Genomic DNA, 20,155 nt, shown 5'->3' with positions numbered 1-20,155 from the left:
TTGATGTGGTTGTTAGTACAGTACATTACAAACCGTTTCCACTTTGCTGCATAGCAGGCTCTTGAGGTAGAATGTCTAGCCTCTTTGATAATATTCATGCAGTCTGGCGGTAGATTAAGGTAGCCAAACTCTAGGACTTCAGGTGCCAGATCGAGTTGACTGGGGTCTGGATGTCTTATGACTCCATGGCTCTGTGTGAGGAGAATCAGTGTAAGATGTAGTTTTTGATGAGGAACTACTGACAGTTTCAACAAGGTTGTGAACCAGGGTTGACATGCCCACGTGGGAGCAACTAGGATTAGTGTCAGGGACGATTGTTTGAGTTTCCGAACCACTAATGGAATCAGTGGGAGAGGCAGAAAAATGTAAGCAAATATCCCTGACCAATTCATCCATAGTGCATTGCCTTTGGACAATGAGTGTGGATACTTGGACGCGAAGTTTGGGCATTTTGCGTTTAGGTGTGTGGCGAACAGATTTATGTCTGGGAAGCCCCTCGTTCGAAAGAATGGGAGGAGAACTTGAGGGTGTAGCTCTCATTCGTTGATTTGTTTTGTTTGACGATTGAGCAGATCTGCCATCTGATTGTTTACTCTTGGAAGGTGTTCCGCTAGGAGATACATTTTGTGATGTATGACTCATTTCCAGATGTTCTGTGTTAGCTGTGACAGCTGGAGAGAGTGTGTTCCCTCCTGTTTTTGTATGTAATACATCACTGTCATGTTGTCTGTACAAATCAAGACAGTCTTGCGTACTAGATGAACTTCAAACGCTTTCAGTGCCACAAAAATTGCAAGCAGCTCTAGGTGATTCATATGAAGTTGTTTCTGCTGCAAGCTCCATATGCCCTGAATTGTGTGGGTTTGAAGATGTGCTCCCCAACCCGTCAGTGATATGTCTGCTGTTAGTACTATCTGTGGAACCGGGTCGCTGAAGGGCCGCCCTTTTACAAGGTTTTGTGTGTTCCACTACTGCAGAGAGCAATGGGCGCGGCCGTCTACCAACACTAGATCTGATAACAGACCCCGAGCCTGGTTCCACTGACTTGCTAAGCATTCCTGTAGGGGACACATTCGAAGTCTTGCGTAAGGGATTATTGGAATGCAAGACACCATCATTCCCAGAAACTGCATGAACACAGGAGCTAGCAAAGAGTGTTGAGGCCGAAACCGAGACAGCAGTACTTGTATATTCTGGACCCTGGCCGGAGTTTGGTATGCTAGAGCTTTTTGTGGGTCTACAGTAGCTCCTAGATATGCTTGAGTGTTTCAGATGGGATTTGGACAGATTTACTGTGAATCCCAGCCCATGGAACAATTGCACAGTTTTTTGTGTGTGGCGTAGACAGCTGTCGTGCGAGCTGGCCTTTATGAGCTAGTCGTCAAACTATGGGAAGACGTGAACAGGTTGTCTTCGTAGATAGGATGCGGCCACTGCTAAGCATTTTGTGAAAACCATGGGTGCAGTTGTTACTCCGAATGGGAGCACCTTGAATTGATAATGCTGGCCTGCTAACACAAACCTGAGGTATTTGCGGTGTGCAGGATGTATTGGGATATGAAAGTAGGCGTCCTTTAAAACCAGAGTGGAGAGAAAGTCGCCCAGATGAAGGAGCGAAACACTTGGAGCGTTACCATATGAAAGCGGTCCCACTGAATGTACAGATTTAGTTCTCTGAGGTATAATATAGACCTGAGAGAGCCGTCCTTTTTGGGAATTAGAAAGTAGAGGGAGTACACACCTGCCCCTTAGTATTGTAAAGGGACCAGTTCTATTGTACCTTTCTGCAACAAAGAGAGAACCTCTTGCTTTAGAAGGGTAAGATGTTCTTGTGACACGAGGTGTGACCTTAGAGGAATGTTTGGTGGAGTGTTTATAAGCTCCAGACAGTAACCAGATTGGATAATATGAAGAACCCATTTGTCTGATGTAATCGTATTCCAAATTGGTAGAAACTGGGGAAAGACGCCCCCCTACCGAAGTGGAATGATCGGGGGGTATGGAAAGGAAGTCACTGTTTGGTGTTTGCAGGGTGTGTGTTGAATTACCTCTGCCTCTTCCCTTTTTGTTGTTTCCTCTATATCCACTTCTAAAGTAACCTCTTGAAGAGGGCGACTGATTGTTGCCTTTGTGAGAGGAGGAGGGGTTTTCTGTAGATATATTTTTGGAGCCACGAGTGACGAAAGGATCCTCTGTTGGAAGGTGATTGTAAGTCCTCCATGGATTTTGCAACCTCAGTATCCTTTTTCATTTTTTACAGTAATCAACAGCTGGACCAAAGAGGTGCTCTTTGTCAAATGGTTGGTTAAGAATAGAGGCTTGCACCTCAGGTTTAAATCCTGAAATTCTTCAACAAGCATGCCTACGAATCAGTACGCTAGAACTTACTGCCCGGGCTGCTGTGTCTGCTGCCTCTTGTGCACATCTGTTAGAGGTATTAGTTATTAGTTTACCTTCTTGAATAAGGTCACTAGCTCTAGACTTATTCTCATCAGGAAGAAATTCCATGAGCTCTGTCATATCTCGCTAATAGTGCTTGAGCATTGGCAATGCACCAATGATTAGCTGCTTGTGACGCTACCCCTTTTGCCCGAAGCTTCAATTAATTTGGACTCTTTATCAGGCGGAGCCGCTTCACTTGTGGTTTGTGAATTAGCTCTCTTACAAGCTTTAGAAACTGAGTCAAAGGGCCTTTAACCCCTTCGCTGCCAGGCCTTTTCCCCTCCTGTGCCACGCCCTTTTTTGGCTATTTGGGGTAGTGCGCGCTGAGGCCCCTGTAACTTTTTGACCACATAAGGTATCCACGCCAAATTTGCGTCCTTTTCTTCCAACATCATGGGGATTCTGAAGGTACTCAGGGTTTTTGGATCCCCCTGGAGGGGTCACAGAAATGAGCCAAAATACAGCAAAATTTAGTTTTTTGGGGGGAAAATGGGAAAAACGGGCTGCAAATGAAAGCTTCTGAGTTTTTCCCTGCAAGTGTTATCAAAAAAGTTTTCTGGGGCTGACATCACCATTTTCCCAGCTTTTAGGGGATACCAGACTTTTGTCAGAAACCCAACATTTTTTATACAGTTTTGGCATTTTTCTGGGACATAGCCTATTTTTGCTATTTTTTGTGCTTTCGACCTCCTTCCAGTTAATGGTAGAAATGGGTACAAAAGCAATAATGGATCCTGGAAAGCTATACATTTTAGAGACGTAGACAAAATTCTGAATTCAGCAAGGGGTCATTTGTGTAGATCCATCAAGGTTTTTTTATAGAAACTAACAGTTAAATATAGGCTAAATTGAAAATTTGTTGAATAAAAAAAAGACTTTTGTGTCAACGTTTTCACCTGTAACTTCTACTAATTATGACAGCTCTTTGAAAGCAATATACCGTTACATCCGCTGGACATTACTGGTTGTGGGCATATATAGGACTTGTAGGTTCACCAAGAACCCGACGAACCCAGATGCAAAAACTGAGCAGCAACTTGCAATGGTTTTTTATTATGTACCGGGTATATAGTAATTATTCTGTAAAAATGAGTACATGGAAAAATCGGTATGAAAGACACCTATGTATTTCTGAAATGGGAACAAAATATAGAGTTTAGAAACAGTAGATATTTGCACCATTTCCGAAATTGGGAATACTCATACTAGCATTAGATAGATAGAATTATCAGTCATTTTTTAGAATGACTTCTTTTTTACACAATGTCTTTCATTTGGAAGGCAGAAATGCATCGAAAGTCAATAGGTAATAACAGTTCCTTTACAAATATGAATTACCCTAAGTTTCCTGATAAAAATGGTACCTCACTTGTAGGGGTAGGCATAGTGCCCACGACAGGAAATGGCTCAAAACCCAATGTGAACACACCACATTTTCACAATGCAAAATTACCCTTTTTTAGCAAAGTGCCTAGCTGTAGTTTTTGAACCATAGCTCTGCCGGCACCTAGGGAAACCTAGCAAACTATACATTTTTGAAAACTAAACACCCAGGGGAATCCAGGATGGGGTGAGTTGACTGCCTGCCACCAGGTTCTGTTACCCAGAATCCCTTGCAAACCTAAAAAATGGCCAAAAAAAACCACATTTTCCCCACATTTCTCTGGTGGAAAGTTCTGGAATCTGCGTGGATCCACAAATTTCCACCCACCCCGCGTTCCCCAAAGTCTTCCGAGAAAAATGGTACCTCACTTGTGTGGGTCGGCCTAGTGCCCGCAACAGGAAACGGCGCAAAACGCAACGTGGACACACCTCAATGTCGCTGTGAAAAATGACCCTTTTTTTGGCAAAGTGCCTAGCTGTAGTTTTTGAACCATAGCTCTGCCGGCACCTAGGGAAACCTAGCAAACCTATACATTTTTTAATACTAGACACCCAGGGGAATCCAGGATGGGGTGACTTGACTGCCTCCCACCAGGTTCTGTTACCCAGAATCCCTTGCAAACCTAAAAAATTTCCAAAAAAACGCATTTTCCCTACATTTCTCTGGTGGAAAGTTTTGGAATCTGCGTGGATCCACAAATTTCCACCCACCCCGCATTCCCCAAAGTCTTCCGAGAAAAATAGTACCTCACTTGTGTGTGTCAGCCTACTGCCCGCGACAGGAAACGGCACAAAACGTAACGTGGACACACCTCAATTTCGTAGCGAAAAATGACCCTTTTTTGGCAAAGTGCCTAGCTGTAGTTTTTGAACCATAGCTCTGCCGGCACCTAGGGAAACCTAGCAAACCTATACATTTTTGAAAACTAGACACCCAGGGGAATCCAGGGAGGTATGGCTTGCGAGGATCCCCCAACGTTTCCTTACCCAGAATGCCCTGCAAACCTCAAATTTAGCTGAAAAAAAATCACCTTTTTCACACATTTTTGTGTGGGAAAGTTGTGGCATCACCAGGCTGACACAAATTTCCTACCACCCAGCGTTCCCCCGGCTCTCCCGATAAAAACGGTGCGGCCCGAGTACCCACGACAGGCAAGGGCCCACAACGTAGTGAGGCGACATGAAAATTGCCTATCTCAAAACGACCTGGTTTTGCAAGGGGGGTCACTTGGGTTTTTGGCCCGGTGCTCGGCGGCCACCTAGGGAAACCTACCAAACCTACACATTTCGGAAAACTAGACACCCGGGGGATTCCAGGGCAAGGGTCCAAAACGTAGTGAGGCGCACTACGTTTAGGACCCTTGCCTGTTGAGGCACACTACGTTTTGGACCCTTGCCTGTCACGGGTACTTGGGCCTCCCACACGAGTGAGGTACCGTTTTTATCGGGAGACCCGGGGGATCGCTGGGTGGTAGGAAATTTGTGTCAGCCCGGTGATGCCACAACTTTTCCACACAAAAATGTGTGAAAAAAGTGATTTTTTTCAGCTAAATTTGAGGTTTGCAGGGCATTCTGGGTAAGGAAACGTTGGGGGATTCACGCAAGCCATACCTCCCTGGAATCCCCCGGGAGTCTAGTTTTCAGAAATGTGTGGGTTTGGTAGGTTTCCCTAGGTGGCCGCTGAGCACCGGGCCAAAAACCCAAGTGACCCCCCTTGCAAAACCAGGTCGTTTTGAGATGGGCAATTTTCATGTCGCCTCACTACGTTGTGGGCCCTTGCCTGTCGCGGGTACTTGGGCCTCCCACACGAGTGAGGTACCGTTTTTATCGGGAGACCCGGGGGAACGCTGGGTGGTAGGAAATTTGTGTCAGCCCGGTGATGCCACAACTTTCCCACACAAAAATGTGTGAAAAGGGTGATTTTTTCAGCTAAATTTGAGGTTTGCAGGGCATTCTGGGTAAGGAAACGTTGGGGGATCCACGCAAGCCATACCTCCCTGGAATCCCCCGGGTGTCTAGTTTTCAGAAATGTGTGGGTTTGGTAGGTTTCACTAGGTGGCTGCCGAGCACCGGGCCAAAAACCCAAGTGACCCCCTTTGCAAAATCAGGTTGTTTTGTGATGTCTCCTCAATTGGTTTTGGGCCCTTGCCTGACGCGGGCACTAGGCCTACCCACGCAAGTGAGGTACCATTTTTCTTGGAAGACTTTGGGGAACGCAGGGTGGGTGGAATTTAGTGGACCCACGCAGATTCCAGAACTTTCCACCACAGAAATGTGAGGAAAATTTGTTATTTTGGACACATTTTTAGGTTTGCAATGGATTCTGGGTAACACAACCTGGTGAGAGCCAGTCAAGTCACCCCATCCTGGATTCCCCTCGGTGTCTAGTTTTAAAAAATGTACAGGTTTGCTAGGTTTGCCTACGTGCCAACTGCGCTAGGGCCCAAAATCCACAGGTATGCACATTGCTAAAAAAAAGCCGGAGCCCAGTGGGCTTTCTGCCGCCCTGGGGGGAATCGGGGAAGGGGGTTTCATCCCGATATGACCCTACAGGGGTAGAAAGACTGTGGCTATTTTTTGTGGGGGTGGGGGCATTGGTATGACCATTTTGGGCAGCCCCCACCCACACGCATAAAAAAAGCCTGCGTACTCGCTGGCGCCTAGTGGGCTTTCTGCCCCCCCCAGGGGGCAGATCAGGGGCCGCTGCCGCCAACTACCCTCCCAGGGGGGCGGAAAGACTGGAGTTTCTCTGGGGGTGGGGTGGGGGTATTGTCATGCCCATTTTGGGGAGCCCCTACCCCTACACTAATAAACCAAAAAAATCCATGGTTTCTAGTACCCTAAAAACAATTGCGCAAAAAAAATACCTGGTGGATAGTGGGCTTTCTGCCCCTCTGGGGGGGGGGGGGGGCAGATTGGGGGCTGCTGCCCCATCTGCCCCCGGGGGGGGGGGGGGGGCAAAAAGGCTGTAATGGTGGTGGGGGCATTGGCGTGCCTGTTTCGGGCAGCCTCCACCCTAAATAAAATCCATCACCCTAAAGAAAATTGCGCTAAAAGAATCCCTGGCATCAAGTGGGCTTTCCGCCCCCCCCCGAAGGGGCAGGTTAGGGGCCAATGCCCCATCTGCCCCCCAGGGAGGGGTAGAAAGGCTGTAATGATGGCGGGTGGGTGGGGGCATTGGCGTGCCGGTTTCGGGCAGCCCCCACCCTAAAAAAAAAAAACTAAAAACGAATCCCTGGTATTTAGTGGGCTTTCTGCCCTCCCAAAGGGGCAGATTAGGGGCCAATGCCCCATCTGCCCCCCGGAGGGGCAGAAAGGCTGTAGTAATTGGGGGGTGGGGTGGGGGTATGGGCCTGCCCGTTTTGGGCAGCCCCCACCTCTATTTCTTTGTTTTTGTTTTATTCCCTGGTGTCTAGTGGGCTTTTTACCCCCTGGGGGGCAGATTGGGGGCTAATGCCCCCATCTGCCCCCCAGGGGGGGCAAAAAGACTAAATGGTGCCAACGTCAGTTGGGGGGAGCAAAGGCCCTTACCAAAGGGGCCGCTCCCCCCTCCCTGGTGTCTAGTGGGTGGATCCTTGCTTGGGGATCGCCCTCCTGTGGCGATCCCCAAGAGATTCTCCCCTTTCCAACGATACCTCTCCCGTCTTTCTACATGCTCAGGGGGCTGAGATAGCTCCCTGAGCACGTAGAAAGTGAAACTGAAATGAGCCAAGAGGCTCATTTCAGTTTCACTTTCACTGTAATGACGTCGGCGCGACGTGCGCGCCGATCGTCATTACAGTGAAAGGGGGGGGGGGGGGGCTCGGGAGCTGGGGAAGCTCTTCCCCAGCTCCTGAGGCTATTTGCACTAAAAGGGAATCCTTCTGGTGAATTCCCCAGGGAATGCCTCATGACGAGCTGGAGTCTAGATCGTCATGGGCACACAAGGGGTTAATATATACAGGGTCAGTAGGCGCAGATTTGTACTTTTTCTCTACCCTGGGGGTGATGATTCTTGCTCTTACAGGGTCTTTAAAGATGTCATCAGCATGTTTAAGCATACCTTTTAGCATTGGTAATGTTTGGGTAGCCCTCTGAGATGAACTTAGGGTTTCAAACAAAAAGTCTTCCTCTGAAGCCTCTTTATGTAGCTCTACCCCATGATACTGTGCAGCTCTGTTAAGGAGCTCCATATATCTAATATCATTTTGAGGCGAAAGTCTGGATGGATTTAAGTCTGGGTCATTAACTGGTTGAGGGGCAGTATCTTGTGGAGCATAGTCATCTGCATCTCCATCCCTATGAACTGCATATCCTGTGGAGCAGTTGATGGTGATGGAGGTGAATGTGTGGGTGTGATGAGCAAATTTGGACCAATGGGTGGAGAAGGGTTAGTATCCACATTTTTCCTTTTAAGAGGAATGTGGTAATCTTCTTGTAAGCCCATTTTCTTTTTCTTAGGAAGTTTGGAAAGAATATGTCCAGTTTGTGGATTAATCACAATTTCCTTTTGTTTTGGATCCAGAAGGTGAAACATCGGTCAGAGGCTCTTTTGTTTGACTGCTTTCTTTAGATGACTATTTTGGCGTCGAACGTTTTGGCTCCGGAGTTTTCGGCTCCAAAGATTTAGCCTTAGTTAACGTGGCACTGACACCAGAGCTTGTTTCGATTTAGACACCGAAGGTTTCGGGTCCGCACCGGCGTGAGGACGGGTAGAGCCCAAGCCAAAAGGCTGTTGTTTGTGTCTTGGTGCCGAGCCCGAAGGCGGGGCGCTCGAAACGTTTTCTCGGTGCCAACCTTGGCCCGAAGGCAGAAGAGGGACCGGAGCCTTTTTATGGAGGAAATGGGAGGGGAAGGAAGCCTCTGTGCTCACGATCCGTTGGCCCGTTATGAGGTCTTCGGCATCCGAGTCTGATTCAGACACGGAGATGTGCTCCTCCTAGCATTTGGCTTCCTGCGTGTGGGATTCTTCATGTTCAGAGTAGTCCCTGACAAGATCCGGTTCGGAGCCGCTTTGATGGTGCATTTCGTGACGTCGAGGCTGACGGTCACGGAGCATATCTTTTTATTTAAACTCTTTCTCATCGTGTTCCGGGGATAGGCAAAGGTTGCACACTTCGTGCAAGTTGCTGAGCGGAAACTCAGCGCGACACCCAGGACAGAACTCGAATGGAGTCCGTTCCATCGACTGCTATCGACCCCGGCGCGGGTAGGCCCAACAGCCTTCCACAAATCTTCCGATCGAAGGCTTGCGAGTGTAGACGATACACGGAGCAAGGGAAACTCGATCGATAAACAATACAGTCGAGAGTAGCGGATTGCACGTCGAAGGGGGCCTGAAGAACGGTGCCGAATCTGAGCACAACAATTCACATCCGAACCCGATGGCGGAAAAAAAGAATCTAAAAATGGAGTCGATGCCCATGCGCACTATCACCGAAAGGAGGAGCTACCTACCTTGTGACTAGAAAGTGCAAACATCCGGACCCAACACTAGATGGCGATCTATGCACAACATATGATCTACAGCTCAGGTGCCTCGAACCATCTTCTTTCCAAGGTGGTGCTTCTTTTTGGAGTCCCTAGCTGGGGGAGCAGTAGGGAATGCGCCCTTAGAAGACGAGGCTTGGACCACAAAGCTCTCGGGAGTAGGGTGTTGGGAGAGGAAAAGTGGGTCGCCCGGGGCCAGCGGTGGCATCGGGCAATCATCCTGTCTACAGGAGCCCCTGTGCTGGGCTTGGACTAAGTGCCCAGAAGGACGTTGGTGAGGGCTTCATTTAAAGGCAGCAGGGGCTCCGAAGTAGGATGTATGACGTTACAACGCACACTTTTACAACGCATGCACTTACAACGCATTTTTTACAACGCATAATCCATTACAACGCATGACATTACAACGCATGACACTACAACGCATTTTTAAAAAATACCTTTACAACGCATTTCCATTACAACGCATACTACCTTTACAACGCATACCATTACAACGCATAATATTAAATTACATTTAAGGTAAGTATTAGATAGTATAGGGGTAAAAGTTACTTTTCTAACTCCAGGGGGTGCAACAGTGGGGTAAGTGTTGGATAGTATAGGGGTAAAAATTACTATTCTAACTCCAGGGGGTGCAACAGTAGGGTAAGTGTTGGATAGTATAGGGGTAAAAATTACTATTCTAACTCCAGGGGGTGCAACAGTAGGGTAAGTGTTGGATAGTATAGGGGTAAAAATTACTATTCTAACTCCAGGGGGTGCAACAGTAGGGTAAGTGTTGGATAGTATAGGGGTAAAAATTACTATTCTAACTCCAGGGGGTGCAACAGTAGGGTAAGTGTTGGATAGTATAGGGGTAAAAATTACTATTCTAACTCCAGGGGGTGCAACAGTAAGGTAAGTGTTGGATAGTATAGGGGTAAAAATTACTATTCTAACTCCAGGGGGTGCATCAGTAGGGTAAGTGTTGGATAGTATAGGGGAAAAAATTACTATTCTAACTCCAGGGGGTGCAACAGTAGGGTAAGTGTTGGATAGTGTAGTGTAATATTATGCGTTGTAATGGTATGCGTTGTAATGGTAGTATGCGTTGTAATGGAATGCGTTGTAAAGGTAGTTTTTAAAAATGCGTTGTAGTGTCATGCGTTGTAATGTCATGCGTTGTAATGGATTATGCGTTGTAAAAAATGCGTTGTAAAGGTAGTGCGTTGTAAAAGTTGCGTTGTAAAGGTTGTTCCCCTCCGAAGAGGCCTCTGCTGGTTGAAGTACCTCTGTCAGGAGGTTAGTCCTGACTGCCACTGTAGGAAGCTCCAGGCCCTAGGCCTCAGCTGCCCTACGCAACACCACTGCGTATGAAGCTTCCTCCTCTGTAGCCACGGTAGATGGGGGGGGGAGGGGAGCATGCCAAGGTCTGTGGGGTATCCAAACCGTTGGCATCTCCTAGTTTATCTCGCCAGTCTGGCTCTTCAAGCTGGTCAACTAAAGGGTCTACAGACCCCGCCAAGTCCTCCTCACCCTCCTCAGGCTGCCACTCATGGCGATAGGGAATGCCATGGATGAACAGCAGTACAAAAGTACCCTCCGGCGCCAGTACCGACGTCGGTCGGGCACCATGTTCAAGTGCGGGTTAAAGCTGGGTCGACGTCTGTTGGGGGCACAACCGACGTCGGGGGTGTCATCACTAGAACCGGCACCAGGGAAGGTGCTGTGAGGTCGACCGGCGCCGATCTGGATCCTCAAAGCCCTCTGGTGGAGCCGCCGGCATCGAAGGCTCAGGGCCCCCAGCCAGGTTGGCGGGCCCGGAGGTGAGCCAGCGGAGTCGGACTGCTCAAAATTGCTACGAAGCGCTTCATAAAAGGCTTGAAGCTGGGAAGGGGACGCTCCGGCCCCGGGAAAGGGAGGGCAGCGCTGAGCTGTCCCATCAGTGGGCTCCGAAGACAGAGCCGGAGAGCGACGACGCTCCGGGTCCTGCATTGCGTCTGCTGACGGACAGGGAGAAGGCGAAGAGCGACCATGCTTCTTTGCCTACTTCTTGTGTTTGGCTTATCCAAGGAGTGCGAAGACTTCGATGACGAGTGGTAGTGGCTCCGCGACCGGTCCCGAGACCTTCCTCTCGACCGGGACCTCGAACACCACAAGGTAGATTAGTGGGCCTCCAAGCACTCTTGTGGTCTGACACCCTGTGATGACCTTTGACTACCATTATTATAATTGACTTTAAGGTGTTATTTTATCCTAGCCTGAATGTACGACTTCTTGCATATGCCTTGTTTCTCTTAAAGGTTTCTTACTTGTAATTTTGCAGTCTTTCAGTGGGAACTGTCACGGAGTAGGACAGCCTTGCCAAGAACAGAACGTGTAGGATGTGCATTTGAAAGCATATATGAGAGAGAGAGAGAGAGAGAGAGAGAAAGAGAGAGAGAGAAAGAGAGAGATAGAAAGAGAGAAAGAGAGAGAGAGAGAGAGAAAGAGAGAGATAGAAAGAGAGAAAGAGAGAGAGAGAGATAGAAAGAGAGAGAGAGAAAGAGAGAGATAGAAAGAGAGAAAGAGAGAGAGAGAAAGAGAGAAAGAGAGAGAGAGAAAGAGAGAAAGAGAGAGAGAAAGAGAGAAAGAGAGAAAGAGAGAGAAAGAGAGAGAGAGAGAGAAAGAGAGAGAGAGAAAGAGAGAAAGAGAAAAAGAGAGAGAGAAAGAGAGAAAGAGAGAAAGAGAGAGAGAAAGAGAAAGAGAAAGAGAGAGAGAGAGAAAGAGAGAGAGAGATAAAGAGAGAAAGAGAGAGAGAGAGAAAGAGAGAGAGAGAGAAAGAGAGAGAGAGAGAGAGAGAGAGAGAGAGAGAGAGAGAGAGAGAGAGAGAGAGAGAGAGAGAGAGAGAGAGAGAGAGAGAGAGAGAGAGAGAGAGAGAGAGAGAGAGAGAGGTGGAATTTACTTTTTGGTTTCGAAGTGCAGTGTTATGCGCAGTGGTGCACAAATGTGCACTGTGTTGTACATTGCGAGATGATGTATGTGATGCTATAAGCAGTGGCGCACAAATGTGCACTGTGTTGTACCCTGCGAAGAATTATTAATTTCTTACTATTGGCTTTGATATGGCCTAATGTCATCCTGAATTCTGACTCTGCTTGGCTTGAGCTTTTTCTGCGTGCACGGACACACTTGCAAGTTGTTTGGGTTAATCACGTTCAAGGATTGTTTTTGTGAGAGATTGGTTAATGTACCCTGGAAGGCTTTCGTGAGCTTCATTAAAATAAAGGCTGGAACATGCAAGAATGTAGAGGTAACGTGGGAAGTCCTTTCTGCCCCGGAATGCTTGCTTGGAAGCTTGCCAGTTCCAGTAAGTTTCCTTGTGCAGGGAGGAAGACTCTCGAACCTTCTAGTGTGTGTTTTGAGATCATAAAGCTGTGGGTTTTTGACTTAGAAACCAGGATTTTGGAATCCGAATGGGGACAGACGCGTCTACTTCGGTACAGCGGAACCCTGGTTGCTGATGGTCTTATACTTGGCTGTTAAATCCCCCGGTCAGATGTGGGCTAAGATGCAGTGTTTGCACCAGGTGAAGTGTTGAGTTTTGATTATTGCCATTGTGATGTGAGTCCAGTGTCTTTGACCATTTGAGGTGTTTTCTTTGTGAAGTGTAAATGAGTCAGGGTGCTCATCCACACTAATCGTTTGAAGTATTCATTGTATATAAATATCTTTCTCATCTCTTGCAGGATGTCCAATATATTTGCTTGAGTTTTATCTCATATTATTTGCTGCTTGTTTATTCATTAGTATTATCCATGCATTTAAGTGTTGCATTTACCAAGTGTGTTATTATTGCTTGCAAATATATATATATATATGCGTATGTATTTGAATGCGATTCATTTTGGCATCTGGGAAAGCCTTTCTGTTAGAGAACATTGTATAAATAAACCCCAAGCCTTATTCTAAAAAGAGAGTCTTTGCATTTTGTAAAATAAAACCCTTTTCTAGGTGTTGTTGTGTTTTACGTCTCCTGCTCCGCCGTGTTTGAGCCACCGTGTGGGAGATTCTGTATTACTTGAAAGATGGAGCAAGACAGAGCTTTCAGGACCGCTCGCGCAAAGACTTCGTATTCATGGCTTGGCAGTCGGAGCACGACTTTGGGTCGTGGTCGCGCTCCAGGCACCAGAGGCACACTAGGTGCGGATCCGTGACGGACATCAATTTGTGACAGGAGCATAAGTCTTGAAGCCGGTCTGACAATGGGACATCCCTTGTGCTACCAGGAGTCGAATGACTCAAAAAAGCCGTCGACAAAAGTCGAAAAAATTTAGTCAAAAATGACAAAGGGACCAGTTTCTCTCTGAATCTGCGCTGGCTGGCAAGGAAAAAGAAAGAACTGACGCCAGCTCGCAGGGGTCGCGTCCAAGTAGACACCGCAACGTCATCCCGGCAACCACGACGTAGACGACGGACGTGGAGTAGACTGACACCACCTACCGACGCACATGGGTACTGCTACAGGAAAATTCTCCGGATCCAGTCGGAAGCCTGGGAGTAATACTAAGGTAAGGAATCTATAACTAATGGTCTCTTTCAGATAAGAGTTGCAACAGACCGACCCCAACAGTATATGGAAGAAGTATGTACAGCATGTATATCTATACCACACATGCTGCGAACATGATTTTTCCTTACAGTCACCAAGCCTTTGAGCAGGTCCCAAAGGCCACCCTGTTCAGCCCAACTATGTTTTAAACAATTTAATTAAGGTTTCAATAATTAAAATAGTATGTCTTCTCATTATAGAACACAGTTACAAACCACATTTGACCCAGGAGTATGAACGTGAATTAAAAACTGTATCATACCATGTACGCATTCATCAAAACTTGAGTAGTTCTGCCTCACATGGGGTATTGACTTCAATGGGATATTCTTATCTAATTCCTTGAAATTCCATCCAGTCCCCCAAATCTCGACGTGACCTTGGGGCATCCTCTGGCTTTATATATGGGAATTTCAAGTGCCATACAGCAATCCAGACCCTTTGCCAACGCACCCAAATCTGGTGGCTTTCTATCTTGCTTATCTTTTTTTCATTTTTAGACAATAAGACAAAGGTGCATTATTGATAACTACACCTACCCATTCACATTTAGGTCACTTATGTGTAAACGCGCACATTTAGGCATACTCTCAATTATTCATATAGTGACTTCCACTAGTGTGTTCCATACTTCCTCTTAGAAGGGTTTGATTTGTGGACATGCCTAAATTAATGAAAGAAGGTCTACATCTTGCAACCCACACCACAGACATCGTAAACAGTTTGAAAATACAACCCTACCAAAAATCCATAGTTTGTGTTTGGTGATGTACGCTCTGTGAAGGCATTTGAATTCAATTATTTGGAATTGAATGGCAATGATGACCACATGTGGCACCATTTTGAAGTCTTGCCATTCCTCATTAGTGAGTGCACCAACATCTCTTTCCCACACCTCTTATAGGTTATTACACTTGCCTGGGCTGTGCATTACTAGCAATTTGTGTTTAAGAGACATCTTATACAACTCTAGAGGAATGAAGTGAGGTAAACCTGTGATGTCTTGAATGTGTGGCTGAAATGCATGACTAAGCTGTAAAATATTCGAAGAACTGACCCTGATGCAGATATGAATTCCTTTTGGAGGGCTTCGAAAGAACACACATTGACACCGGTCATCACGTCTCCTAACTTGGACAATCCAGTGCAGTTGTGGAAAGAACGTACCTGGCCAAGCCAAACACCCAATCACTGTTGAGTTGCTTTTGTTAATTTACGATACCATCCAGCGCCCCCACAAGGATTACAACACAGTTTTATCACGTGACAGCAGCTGGGGGCAAGTTTGGATCAAGCCTCCCACCATAGAGATAGTGCATTGGGTATGTTTATAACATGGGCCACTTTCAGTCGCATATGCAAGGTCAGAAAGTGTGACATTTGGGCTCTATTTACTTATGATTAAAAGGGGAATGTGTGAATTCACAATTATATCTGTGGCTCAAATTACACCATCTTACTTGGATTTTGAAAACTTTTGCTACAATAATTTACATATTCTAACTCTCAATTAGAAAAGCCCAAATTATTGAAGTAAGGTGAGTGAAAAATTCTAGTGGGATTTCAAATGTATAATTTTGTAGTTGCTAAAGTATACGTGGCTGGGACAGCAACGTTTTCGAAAATTTGCAGAGTGAAACTTTTTGTTTGTTGCAACGTCTTATGTATTATCTGTTCTTGAACCTTAGAATAATAAGAAAGACAATTTTCCAACAGCCTACACCTGAACTATTTATTTAAAGCATCACAATTCATGCATGAATAAAAAAAAAAATTAAAAAAAAGGTTGTGTGATATGAATGAGGACAAAAATGTTCCATAAATCATCTCATATATGAGAACAATTTAACATGGATAGTACAATTTGGTAAGTGATCTATTAATCAACAATAAAGAATGCAAAGCCATATATTGGTTTTGCCAAAACCTACCTGTTCCTTGCTCTCTTCCAGGCGCGCCTTTTGCACCAGGCGGATGAACTCCTTGCGGTCCTCGTAGTGTACTGCCGTGCTGGCACCGTTGGGGATCAGCTCCACCACCTGCTGGTCACTGAGCACAGTGGTGTACGTTAACTCGCCACAGAACTTGAACTCGAAGGTCTCTTTGTCCATCACTTCCATCACCTCCAGCAGTTTCACCTAAGGGACAGAGCAGTAAATACAGGAGTCTCTGTGCAAGTGACGAGGGTATCAGAGTCTGAACTTTCGCACCGGGATCTGGAGATTTCACATCGTTGGAAGGAACATGGACAGCAGGGAAGATTGGACTGTGAGCACCTTAACTGGGAAAGATACATCCTTGTGATCAATCCCTATTTTATAGTAGACGTGGGCTAACTGTACAACTTCACAACAAAACACAATAAAAGTCAATTGGTGAGTGGAAATGAGATGCCTTACAACCCTGAAAGATGGTCAGACAATGCACCTTCTTCAGAATTGTACAAGTATCACATTTCATGTCATCTCACATGGTCATGGAGCAAAGAGAAAAATGATAAGGATTATCATGCATATCAGACTATCACAGCAGCTCCAGGACTTGCCTATACTTCCGGCCCTGAAGCAGCATTATAAATCACGTCGTCACACTTAACATGCAGTACAATTCCTGTGGAAATGATTTATTCTACTTTTATTTGCATTTCCACAATTACAACTTGTTAACATACAGTACATGCTAATTAGCAAATACATGTAGCAGTTCAAGAGCAGTATCATTCTATGCATAGCATCTTTAAATTCCGCATATTTCACATTAAAGCCGTGCACCCATGGTGTTTCTCTGCTAGGACTGTCTAGTGTCTGTGACACGGAATCGTCTGCGATGCGGTCTGAGGCTTCCTGACTGTATTGTATTTGTGTACGATTGGGGGCACCATCCTCCCATTTAACTATGGCTGTTGCATAAGATATATCTTGAGAGGTTCCTTATGTCTCGGGGTCTGGAACTCTGCGGTAATAATTCTGCATATGCGCTAAGCTGTTCTTGGCAATATACCAGATCATGCATCCAATCCTTAAATTTAGGGGCTCTGCCCCTTCCCCATCGACATGCCACCCTGGGCTTGGCCATGAGCAACCCAAGTGTCACAAATCGTTTTGTTGTTAGTTCCAATTTATTTGTATAACCTAGCAGCCCGATAAGTGGGGTGAGGACTATCTGCGTGCCCACCATCTTGAACAGGGCCTCTCCCACCTCTCTCTAGTACTTGGAGACAGCTCTGCATGTCCAAGCCAGGTGAAGAAAGTCTGCCCCTCCCCGCACCCATCACAGCTATCAGTATCTTTTAGTTTATACCAATGAAGCCGCGCAGGTGAGTAGTAGATCCTCTGTAGGAATTTGAAATGGATAATCCTCAATCTGCTGCTAGTCATTATCAGTTTAGTCTGCTGACAGTAGTATGCCCCCTATTCAACTTCTATAGTGTGTCCCAACATGCCCTCCCAGCCCCGTCTGGCTTCATCATTGGTAAGGGTTTGTGATGTGAGGACACTTCTGTAGAGTCTTGAGACGGCGTGTGATGGGCCGTCAGTTTGAAGCATATTTTGCAATGGGGTTAGTACTGGTGGCTCCTCAGGGAAGCTAAGGGTAGTCATCTTAACGTCCTGTCTTAGTCATATGTACATAATGATCTCAAGGGGAGTATGGTCATTTTCCCTGAAAAATTCTTCCCTAGTTCGGAATCTCCCCTCTACATACAGGGCCTCTCAGGTGCGCAGATTATGGCGTTATAACATACGACGGCATTATGTGTTACTGGAAGATTGTATTGGTATTCCAATGGCAATGCCGGTGAATACACCATAGGTGCCTGTAGCTTTTTTGCAATGCTTTTCCAGGCTTCATTTGTACAAACAATGGTTGACTCCCTCTCTCCAGCTGTCTGTTGGTCCTTCCCAAGAAAACCGGAAAGTGGCACAGGTGGCGTGTACCCCAGCTCCACTGCCAGGTGTGGCATGAAGGGATTGTACCAATACGTCGCGAAATGTGCTTGTGCACTTAAATAATATAGTTCTGGCTTCGGAGATTCAAACCCCCCTTTAGCAGAGGGTTTCGTGAGGGTATCCCACTTGATTCTGGGTTGCCTCCCCCCCCACCCCCCTAGGCCAGACGTATCAGTTGGGTTCTCAGGCTCCCAGGGTATGCAGTATGTTTATGAACAGATATAGCAATCGGGGTAAGAAATCCATTTTCATCAGTGCAATGTGCCCAGCCAGGGACAAAGGCATTGCAATCCACCTGGTAATGTGGTCCGTAAGGGAGTTCAACACCCTACCATAATAGGCTCTCAGTAATTTTTCCTTATTTCTGGTAACTACTATGCCTAGATATTTAAGTTCCACTTCACACCACTTCAACCGATATTCTGACTGAAAGGTGGGAGGGGGGGTATTCGGGGTGAGTGGAAAGATGTGAGACTTCTCCCAGTTCTTTTTGATTCCCGACATCCTTCCAAAACCTAATGAAATTGCGGATTATTAAGGCTAATCTGGGGCTCTCTAAGATATAAAGTAATGTCATCCGCATAGAGTAACACTAATATATGGCGGTATGGGTACCTCAGTGCCCATTCCCTATGATGTTGCAGAAGGATAGCTTCCAATGGTTCGACCGCAATGGTGAAAAGGAGGGGAGACAATGGGCATCCCGGACTGGTGCCCCGGGTTTTGTCAAATGTGGGGGATATCATACCGTTATTCAACAGCCTCTCCCTCGGTTTGTGACATAATAAGCCTACCCACAGAGTGAATTTGGGGGGGGAAGCCCATGCTTCTCAGTACTGCCATCAGGTAGGCCCATTACAGTAAATCGAAAGCCTTTGTGGCATCAAGAAATACTGCCACAGCATTGAGCTCCGGTTCTATATGTTGAATGATGGTAAACAATGTACGTAAATTGTGTGATGTGGCTCTGCCTGGAATGAAGCCAGACTGGTCTGGGCGTACCAAGCCATCCACAAGAAGGCCTAGCCTGTTGGCCAGCAGCTTTGCAAGTATTTTTACATCGCAATTTATTAAGGATAGTGGCCAATAGGAATCAGTACTGTCAGCTGGTTTGCCTGGCTTCGGGAGAGAGATAATGAGGTCCTCTCGTAAGGTGTGCGGCAGGGTTCCGTTCTGCACTGCCTCTTCATAAACTTGTTTGAGGTAAGGGGCCAATGTGTCAATGTATGCTTTGTAGAATTCTGCCGGAAGCCTGTCCGGGCCCATTGCTTTGCCTGCCCCCATTTGCATGATTGCAGCCCTGATCTCATCATCCTTAAACTCAGCCGTGAGGAACTCTCGGTGTGCGTCACTTAGCCATCCTAACTCCACTGTGTCTAGGTAAGAATCTACATCTATAGATGTAGATCGCCTAGTGGTGTATAGTAAGAAATAATATTCCCTAAAAAAGTCTGCATTATGGCCTCTGTGTCTTTCTGGGGTATCCCTTCTGAATCTTTAACATCCATAATATAGTTGGAACATCAGGGTATGCACGTTAGCTGCGCCAGGACTTTTCACGGCTTCCCTGTAGCTCCTGGCTCTGTGGTACTTTCTGCGGAAGAGGCTTTCCCTCTCAGCTATGTTTTGGTACTCAGTGAAGGCTTCCTTTATTCTTTTTTTTTTTTTTTAAATCTTTTTTTATTTTAATAAACATTCTCGACATGACAGGTACAACATTTCTTAATCAGTGCAAGGGTTACAGCGAAATCAAGGTAATTACATCACATTCATCCAAATACGTTGGAAGTTGCAGGGATGGGGCGTCATCCTCCTCGGCCATTGGAGGGGGGGTACAGATCTCGCCCCGGTAAGTGTTCCAAGGGGACCAGGTCTTCAACCATTTCCGTGGACAACCACGGGCGGTGTATACTGATTTTTCCCGTAGCATGCACCAGTCCATGTCCCTCTCCCACGCTGTGACCGTGGGTGGATGCGAGGCTCCCCAAAGCTGGGCAATATTCCTTTTAGCTATCATACATCCAAGCGTTACCCAGTTTTGGTATATACGGCATGGTCAGTGGGCTCCCATATATTTAGGAGGCACCTGGGCGCCTCCGGTATGATCTCAACCCCTAGCACTTCACTCATGATCTTGTGTATATTGCGCCAGTAGTCTTGTATTTGTTGACAGTGCCATAATATATGTATGAATGTGCCTACTTCCGTGCACTCCCTCCCACATGCGCCATCTGTCAGACCACCCATTCGGATCATCTGCGGGCCTGTTACGTAGATTCTGTGGAGGATCTTCAGCTGTATTAACCTGAGTCTAGCTGATATAGCTACTATTTTAGGAGAG

General features: G+C 46.4%; 1 protein-coding gene across 1 annotated transcript in view; it reads right to left on the bottom strand.

Annotated features, from left to right (window-relative positions):
* LOC146835223 (E3 ubiquitin-protein ligase HECTD3-like) overlaps positions 1–20,155 on the bottom strand; it is a 387,450-nt gene that overhangs the window by 32,067 nt on the left and 335,228 nt on the right. The window contains exon 16 of the mRNA XM_085602812.1: positions 15,799–16,005. Within this exon, the coding sequence (XP_085458938.1) occupies positions 15,799–16,005 (207 nt within the window). The remainder of the gene's footprint in view (positions 1–15,798; positions 16,006–20,155) is intronic.

Source organism: Triturus cristatus, chromosome 4_2, assembly GCF_964204655.1.
Source record: "Triturus cristatus chromosome 4_2, aTriCri1.1, whole genome shotgun sequence".
Taxonomy (NCBI): Eukaryota; Metazoa; Chordata; class Amphibia; order Caudata; family Salamandridae; genus Triturus; species Triturus cristatus.
Note: the sequence above shows the minus strand (reverse complement) of the source record. Positions and strands in the feature narration are given on the sequence as shown.